The 9,611-nt window shown below is 47.6% G+C and overlaps 1 protein-coding gene across 1 annotated transcript in view; it reads right to left on the bottom strand.

Annotated features, from left to right (window-relative positions):
* Positions 1–1,030: 1,030 nt before the first annotated feature.
* Positions 1,031–9,611, bottom strand: part of LOC147096805 (hepatocyte nuclear factor 3-beta-like) — a 128,196-nt gene continuing 119,615 nt past the window's right edge. The window contains exon 2 of the mRNA XM_085973441.1: positions 1,031–5,449. Coding sequence (XP_085829567.1) covers positions 4,274–5,449 — 1,176 coding nt within the window. The 3' untranslated portion in view covers positions 1,031–4,273. The remainder of the gene's footprint in view (positions 5,450–9,611) is intronic.

Raw genomic sequence — 9,611 nt, 5'->3', positions numbered from 1 at the left:
GTTGAGAATCTTGGGAATTCTCTACCCCAGAGGGCTGTGGATTCTCAGTCTTTGAATATATTCAGAGCTGAGATCAATAGATTTGTGGGCACTAAGGGAATCAAGGGAAATGGGGATCGGGCGGGAAAGTGGAGTTGAGGTAGAAGATCAGCCATGATCTCACTGAATGGCGGAGCAGGCTCGAAGGGCCGACTCCTGCTCCTATTTCTTATGTTCTTATATTCTTAGAATTAATCTCTCTACCTGACTCTATCTATCCAACAGTCTCTCTGTCTGATTCTCTAACCAACCATCTCTCGTCTTAACTGTCTCTCTGTCTGACCGTCTCGCTATCTCTTTGTCTGTCTCTTTATCTGACTGTTTATCTCTCTCTCTGCCCAACTATATCACTGACTCACTTTCTATCCGACTGTGTCTCTGTTTGACTCTCTATCTCTCTTTCTAACTGTCTGTCTATCTGACTATCTGTCTCGCTGTCTCCCTGTCTGAATGTCTCTTTGTCTGACTGTCTCTCTCTCCCTCTCTGTCTCTCTTCCTGACTGTCTCTCTGTCTCACTGTCTCTCTGTCTGATTCTATGTCTCCCTGTCTCTCTATCTCTGTCTCACTGCCTCTCTATCTCTGTCTCACTGTCTCTCTGTCTCCCCGTCTGACTGTTTCACTGTCTCTCTGTCTCTCTTCCTGACTGTCTCTCTATCTCTGTCTCAGTCTCTCTATCTCCCTGTCTGACTGTCTCACTGTGTCTCTGTCTCACTGTCTCTCTGTCTCTCTTCCTGACTGTCTCTCTATCTCTGTCTCAGTCTCTCTATCTCCCTGTCTGACTGTCTCACTGTGTCTCTGTCTCACTGTCTCTCTGTCTCTCTTCCTGACTGTCTCTCTATCTCTGTCTCAGTCTCTCTATCTCCCTGTCTGACTGTCTCACTGTGTCTCTGTACAGTTTATTAAGGATTCACAGTTTTGTGGTTGAAAGTCACTTGTTATTGCGACGAGGGATAGGAAGGGCAAAGCAAAAAGAAAATAACGAAACAAGACTGTCGCTACTGAAAATAATTCCATTTATTTCTTAAAATAATTCCCATCACAAATTTAACTTTGAATCGGAGGCATCACTTGTGATTAAACCTGTGAGGGCCGATTGAGACCAGGCTCTCGCCCAGTGTTCTGATGCTCTTCTGCATTGTCACTCACTTGAAAGTGCCTCAGTGGGAAGACAGGAAACCCACTGGGGATGCAGCAAGCTTTCACCTCTGATTGTCTAACACATGTATGAGCAGAGCAGGTGGGCAGCTGATTCGGAGCTGATCGCTGCTGTGGCTCCCGACCCATCGCAACCCATGTGAGCACAGGCTGAGGCTCTCTCCAGAGCCTGCTTGTTACCTGTACAGGTGCACACCGGATCTAAACCATTACCTGTCACAACACGTTACAATCTGAACTGGCGATGGCCACCTGGTTACTGCACTGGTAAGTACAGAGCCTGCGGTACGAGGCCCGGTTACAGTCCCTGCGGTACGAGGCCCTGTTACAGTCCCTGCGGTACTAGACCCGGTTACAGTGCCTGTGGTACTGGGCCTGGTTACAGAGCCTGCGGCACTAGGCCCGGTTACAGAGCCTATGGTGCTAGGCCCGGTTACAGAGCCTATGGTACTGGGCCTGGTTACAGAGCCTGCGGTACCAGGCCTGGTTACAGAGCCTATGGTACTAGGCCCGGTTACAGAGCCTGCGGTACCAGGCCTGGTTACAGAGCCTATGGTACTAGGCCCGGTTACAGAGCCTGCGGTACCAGGCCTGGTTACAGAGCCTATGGTATTAGGCCCGGTTACAGAGCCTGCGGTACCAGGCCTGGTTACAGAGCCTATGGTACTAGACCCGGTTACAGTGCCTGTGGTACTGGGCCTGGTTACAGAGCCTGCGGTACCAGGCCTGGTTACAGAGCCTATGGTACTAGACCCGGTTACAGTGCCTGTGGTACTGGGCCTGGTTACAGAGCCTGCGGTACTAGACCCGGTAACAGTGCCTGTGGTACTGGGCCTGGTTACAGAGCCTACGGCACTAGGCCCGGTTACAGAGCCTATTGTATTAGGCCTGGTTACAGAGCCTATGGTACTAGGCCCGGTTACAGAGCCTACGGTACTAGACCCGGTTACAGAGCCTGCGGCACTAGGCCCAGTTACAGAGCCTGCGGTACTAGGCCTGGTTACAGAGCCTATGGTACTAGGCCTGGTTACAGTGCCTATTGTATTAGGCCTGGTTACAGAGCCTATGGTACTAGGCCCGGTTACAGAGCCTGGGTATAGGGAGGGTGCTTTGATACCAATCAGGTTTTCATAATGACCTACCTCCCTCTCAACATGTAATTAAATAAAACATTGAATCAACTACGCTAAGATACATTAAAGATACTAATGAGGAAAATCATTGCTAACACGCGTCTTAAATACATCAACCAATCTTAGTGACCCAGCTCCACTCAGTTAAGGCGGTTTAAGGTTTACAATATGCTTAATAAAAAATAAATTCAAACACATTTAGGCTAGAAAGACACTATCCACATTCAACTCATAAATCAACCACTAAAAGAACTGGAAACTTGTCCATCACAAGCTTCAACGTGCAGACAGTAACAACCTTATAAAATAAATGTGATGGGGCTTCCCTCAAGGCTTTCTTCCTCTCCTGAAGGCGTTCTCCCATTTTGGAGAACAGTTCCAGAAATGCCAGCTGTTGCTAGGATACCGTTCCAGAGATGCTGACTGTTGCTAGGATACAGTTCCAGGGATGCCAGCTATTGCTAGGATACAGTTCCAGGGATGCTAACTGTTGCTAGGATACAGTTCCAGGGATGTAGACCGTTGCTAGGTTACAGTTCCAGGGATGTCAATTGTTGCTAGGATACAGTTCCAGAAATGCTGATTGTTGCTAGGATACAGTTCCAGGGATGCTAACTGTTGCTAGGATACAGTTCCAGGGATGCCAGCTGTTGCTAGGATACAGTTCCAGGGATGCCAGCTGTTGCTAGGATACAGTTCCAGGGATGCCGATTGTTGCTAGGATACAGTTCCAGGGATGCTGATTGTTGCTAGGATACAGTTCCAGGGGTGTCAGCTGTTGCTAGGATACAGTTCCAGGGATGCTAACTGTTGCTAGGATACAGTTCCAGGGATGCCAGCTGTTGCTAGGATACAGTTGCAGGGTTGCCAGCTGTTGCTAGGATACAGTGCCAGGGATGTCGATTGTTGCTAGGATACCGTTCCAGGGATGTTGGGAATCATATTCTTCCCGTGTTTGTGTCATGTGCAATGGTGGAATCCTAGTTGCTGAGCCCAAACCAATCCTCACTCAATGTTCACACACAGGCACCATCAGGAGTGGGACTCGGGCTAAAGTTCCCCCTTCCTAACCCAAAGGTTCTGAGGCCCATAGCAGGATCCTAATGTGTAAAATTTCCCCACAATCAGGGTAGAATGTGATTTCCCAGAAAATAAACATACAGGCTCTTCTGTAATAAAGTACCAACAACAACAACTTGTATTTATATAGCGCCTTTAACATAGTAAAACATCCCAAGGTGCTTCACCGGAGCGTAATAAAACAAAATTTGACACTGAGCCACATAAGGGGAAATTAGGGCAGATGACCAAATGCTTCGTCAAAGAGGTCGGTTTTAAGGAGCGTCTTAAAGGAGGAGAGGGAGAGGTTTAGGGAGGGAATTCCAGAGCTTAGGGCCCAGGCAACTGAAGGCACGGCCGCCAATGGTGGAGCGATTAAAATCAGGGATGCGCGAGAGACCAGAATTAAAGGAACGCAGAGATCTCAGGGGGTTGTGGTGCTGGAGGAGATTACAGAGCTAGGGAGGGGGCGAGGCCATGGAGGGATTTGAAAACAAGGATGGCAATTTTAAAATTGAGGCATCCTAGGGATGTGCCTTGAGGCTCCTATCCCAGGGATCCTTCCTCAGGCTGCTTGTCTGATAGATGCTGTCCCACAAATCCTCGAACTGGGATCCTGTGCGGGGGATCCAATCATTGGGATCCTGCCTCTATTAAAAAACATTGCAAGCAACACAATCCAACAGAGATATCGCAAACCGGAGCAAAGAGTCTGAATGAAGAACGGGCCAGTGTGCCCCCGCGAAAGCACAAACAGGACGAGGCTGCCGAGGATCAGCGCAAGGCCTGAATACTTTGCACCTCTTGTCCCGAGCTCCGGTCTGCGGGCTCATGATCGGAGGGGGTGGGGGTGGGGGGGCTGGCAGGCGGGGGAACCTGGGAGCTGTTACGAGGTGTTGAGAACGGACCTATTGTACATCACCTGATAGTAGGAGCTGGATTCATTCATGGCCCCTGGTGTTTCGAAGCCGTTTTTGCTCAGCAATGAGTTGTACGTGTTGTTATAGTGGAGCGGCTGGTCATAGAGCTTGAGGTCCATCTTGTGGGACTGCTCCGAAGACATCAGATTCGTGATTGAGAAAGGATGGTTGAAGCTGTAGTGAGGGTCCATCTTGAGCTCGTTGAGGTCGGGGAGATGTTGAACTGAAGGCGGGAGAAGGTGATGGATCATTGCTTGGTGCAAGGGGGCAGGCAGTGCTCCAGAGGCTGAAGATATGTTGTCCAACCTACGGCACCCGAGCTCGGTCAGGGTCCTCTGCTCTTCGGATCCTGGGGAGGCGTCAGACTGGCTGGACTCAGCGTCCTCGGAGCTGGGGCTGGAGGTCTTCCCGTCCAAGCCGCCCTCCAGGCCCTTGGTGCCTGGCTCCAGAGCCGGCCGAGACGAGAGCTTTTCCTTCTGGCACTTAAAGCGTTTCTGGCGTCGCAGGTAGCAGCCGTTCTCGAACATGTTCCCCGAGTCGGGGTGCAGGGCCCAGTAGGAGCCTTTCCCAGGTTTATCCGGGGAGCGGGGCACTTTCACAAAGCAGTCGTTGAAGGAAAGGGAGTGCCGGATGGAATTCTGCCACCGCTGTTGGTTCTCCCGGTAGTAAGGGAAGAGGTCCATGATCCATTGGTAGATCTCGTTCAGAGTCAACATCTTACTGGGAGCTTGCTGGATGGCCATGGTGATCAAGGAGATATAGGAGTACGGGGGTTTCGCGTGGCTGAAGTTCCGCCGGTACGGTTTCGAATCTTTCCCTCTGCTCAAGCCCGGTGAGTAAGCCAACGAGCCCAGTGGCTGGTTCATGGTCTGGTACGGAGACAGCGAGTTGATGGAGCCGGTCTGGCTCGCCGCCGGGCAAGTGCTGGGGCTGACGGAGCTCGGCATGGGCGAGAGTCCGTTGGCTATCGGGTTGACGGCGCCTGGCAGGACTGAGAGGGGTGGGCTGAGGTTGGTGTAGGACATGTTGAGCGAGGCGGGCGAAAGGTTTCCAACCGACCCCATGGAATTCATGCTCATGTAACTGTTGATCGTGTTCATGGTCCCCAGACCGGGATTCATGCTGCTTGCCACAGGATAGATCTTTGGGAAGATACGGAGATGCCATATAAATGTAAGATAAACGTATGTGAGAAATAATATTCCTCGCAGTAAAATTTCATGTCATTCTACAACACTACTTTCACGACCTCAGCACGCCCCAAAACGCTTTACAGCAACTGAATTATTTTTGAAGTGCGGTCACTGTTGTAAAGTGGGAAACGCGGCAGCCAATTTGCGCACAGCAAGCTCCCACAATCAGCAATGTGATAATAGCCAGATAATCTGTTTTTAGTGATATCAGCTGAGGGATAGATATTGGCCCCAGGACACTGAAAGGAAAGACTTGCATTTCTATAGCGCCTTTCACGACCACCAGACGTCCCAAAGTGCCTTACAGCCAATTGTTTTGAAGCGTGGTCACTGTTGTAATGTGGGAAACACGGCAGCCAATTTGTGCACAGCAAGAGCCCACAAGCAGCAATGTGATAATGGCCAGACAACTTATTCGTCGTGTTAAATATTGGCCAGGACACCAGAGGTAAACCCACGTTCTATTCAAAATAGAGCCCTGGGATCTTTCACATCCACCTGAGAGAGCAGACGGGACCTTGGTTTAACGTCTCATCCGAAAGGTGGCTCCTCCGACAGTGTAGCCCTCCTGCGGTACGGGGAGTGGAGGTCTGCATTAAGTGTTCAAGTCTCTGGAATGGGACGCGAACCCACAACCTTCTGACTCAGAGGCGAGAGAGTGCTAACCCAGTGAGCCACTTGCGTGTTGCTGTGCTTGACATGAGCTAACACTGTAGAAGTCATCAGAGACAAAAGCTGCATGTGACAGCACGTTGCGTGAGTTAGTGGCTTGGCTGCTCTCTCAGGAGGATGTAAAAGATCCCGTGGCACCATGGCGAAGAAGAGCCAGGGAGTTCTCCCCGGTGTCCTGGTTTTATCCTTCAATCAACATCACGAAAAACTGATGTCAGGCTGCGGGGGTGCGGACCGGCAGCTCGCTGGCTCCGAATTTCCCCTCATTTGGAAATCGGGGGTTTTGTTTTGATTGGCAGATTGTCCATCACTTACCATGACCGACTTCTGGCAAAAGGATTTTGAAACATTTCGCGATCTTAAGAGAGGCTCTTCATTGCCGCTGGGAAAGAGACAACTTGGACGTGCAGCAAACGGTGAGGAGGATGGGAGCAGACTCCAGGGGTCAGACTCCAGGGGTCAGAGACGGATGGGCAAAGCGGGCAGGTGGAAGGTTCACGCAGAGAAGTGTGAAGTGATTAAAAACAATTCCCTCAGGCGAGTGGGTCAATAACCAGAGGTGATTGGTTCAAAATCATCGGAAAAACATCTGGGCGGGAGATGAGGGGAGTTTTTTTTCACTCAGAGAGGTGTCGGGATCTGGAGCGCTCGGCCTGAAAAGGTGCTGGAAGCTGATTCATCAACAATACTAAAAGGGAGTTGGACGGGCGCCTGGAGGACGAGGAACTGACAGGGTTACGGACACAAGGCGCGACTGCTCTTTCAAGGAGCCGGCACAGGCACGATGGGCCGAATGGCCTCCCTCTGTGCTGCAAGTTTCTATCAAAACAAATTTTCTGGTCATTATCGCTTTGCGGATTGTGGGAGCTTGCTGTGCGCAAATTGGCTGCCGCGTTTCGCACGTTACAACACTTCAAAAAGGACCTCATTAGCTGTAAAGCGCTTTGGGACATCCAGAGGTCGTGTTCAAAAATACACGTTCATTTCTTATCTATTTGAGGTGCCAGAGTTTCTCATTTACTTCATCGGGTCATTTGGATTTCGGCTCAACTGGTTTCCTTCACAGATTTAGGTAACACAGCAAACGGGAAACGAAATCCTTCTGAGATTTCTTAAATCCTAGTGACACCAACCCCTCTGATCACGAGGACAGGAAGATACAACTCGACAGACAGTAAAACTTTGACTTTCTATTGTATCCTTGCCCAGTACAAGCCTGCAGCCTGCCCGCTACACTGCAGCTAACTCTGTCAAACACACAAATAGTGCCACTGATACAACACAACACTAACACACTGATATAAACAGACACGCTGACACAATTATAGAAACACACAAACTGACACTCTGATATAAACACACACACTGACACACTGATATAAACACACACTGACACTGATATAAACACACACACTGACACTCTGATATAAACAAACACACTGACACTGATATAAACACACACACTGACACTCTGATATAAACACACACACTGACACTGATATAAACACACACACTGACACTGATATAAACACACACTGACACTGATATAAACACACACACTGACACTGATATAAACACACACACTGACACACTGATATAAACACACACTGACACTGATATAAACACACACACTGACACTCTGATATAAACACACACTGACACACTGATATAAACACACACACTGACACTCTGATATAAACACACACACTGACACTGATATAAACACACACTGACACTCTGATATAAACACACACACTGACACTGATATAAACACACCCACTGACACTGATATAAACACACACACTGACACTCTGATATAAACACACACACTGACACTCTGATATAAACACACACACTGACACTCTGATATAAACACACACTGACACACTGATATAAACACACACACTGACACTCTGATATAAACACACACACTGACACTGATATAAACACACACTGACACTCTGATATAAACACACACACTGACACTGATATAAACACACCCACTGACACTGATATAAACACACACTGACACTGATATAAACACACACACTGACACTGATATAAACACACACACTGACACTCTGATATAAACACACACACTGACACTGATATAAACACACCCACTGACACTGATATAAACACACACACTGACACTCTGATATAAACACACACACTGACACTCTGATATAAACACACACACTGACACTCTGATATAAACACACACTGACACACTGATATAAACACACACACTGACACTCTGATATAAACACACACACTGACACTGATATAAACACACACTGACACTCTGATATAAACACACACACTGACACTGATATAAACACACCCACTGACACTGATATAAACACACACACTGACACTCTGATATAAACACACACACTGACACCGATATAAACACACGCACTGACACTCTGGTATAAACACACACACTGACACTGATATAAACACACACACTGACACTCTGATATAAACACACACACTGACACTGATATAAACACACACACTGACACTCTGATAAAACACACACACTGACACTGATATAAACACACACACTGACACTGATATAAACACACACACTGACACTGATATAAACACACACACTGACACTCTGATATAAACACACACACTGACACTGATATAAACACACACACTGACTCTGATATAAACACACACACTGACACTGATATAAACTGACACACTGACACTGATATAAACACACACACTGACACTCTGATATATACACACACACTGACACTGATATAAACACACACACTGACACTCTTATATAAACACACACACTGACACTGATATAAACACACACACTGACACTCTGATATAAACACATACACTGACGCTGATATAAACACACACACTGACACTCTGATATAAACACACACACTGACATTCTGATATAAACACACACACTGACACTGATATAAACACACACACTGACACTGATATAAACACACACACTGACACTGATATAAACACACACACTGACACTCTGATATAAACATACACAATAACACGTATGTAAACACACACACTGACACTCTGATTTCAACACACACTGACACTGATATAAACACACACACTGACACTGATATAAACACACACACTGACACTCTGACACAAACACACACACTGACACTGATATAAACACACACACTGACACTGATATAAACACACACACTGACACTGATATAGACACACACACTGACACTTTTATAAACACACAATGACACTGATATAAACACACACTGACACTGATATAAACACACACACTGACACTGATATAGGCACACACACTGACACTCTGATATAAACACACACACTGACACTGATATAGACACACACACTGACACTCTGATATAAACACACACACTGCCACTGATATAAACACACACACTGACACTGATGT

This window comes from Somniosus microcephalus, chromosome 34 (genome assembly GCF_052327205.1).
Source record: "Somniosus microcephalus isolate GS21.2 chromosome 34, FLI_Smic_1.0, whole genome shotgun sequence".
Lineage (NCBI taxonomy): Eukaryota > Metazoa > Chordata > Chondrichthyes > Squaliformes > Somniosidae > Somniosus > Somniosus microcephalus.
Note: the sequence above shows the minus strand (reverse complement) of the source record. Positions and strands in the feature narration are given on the sequence as shown.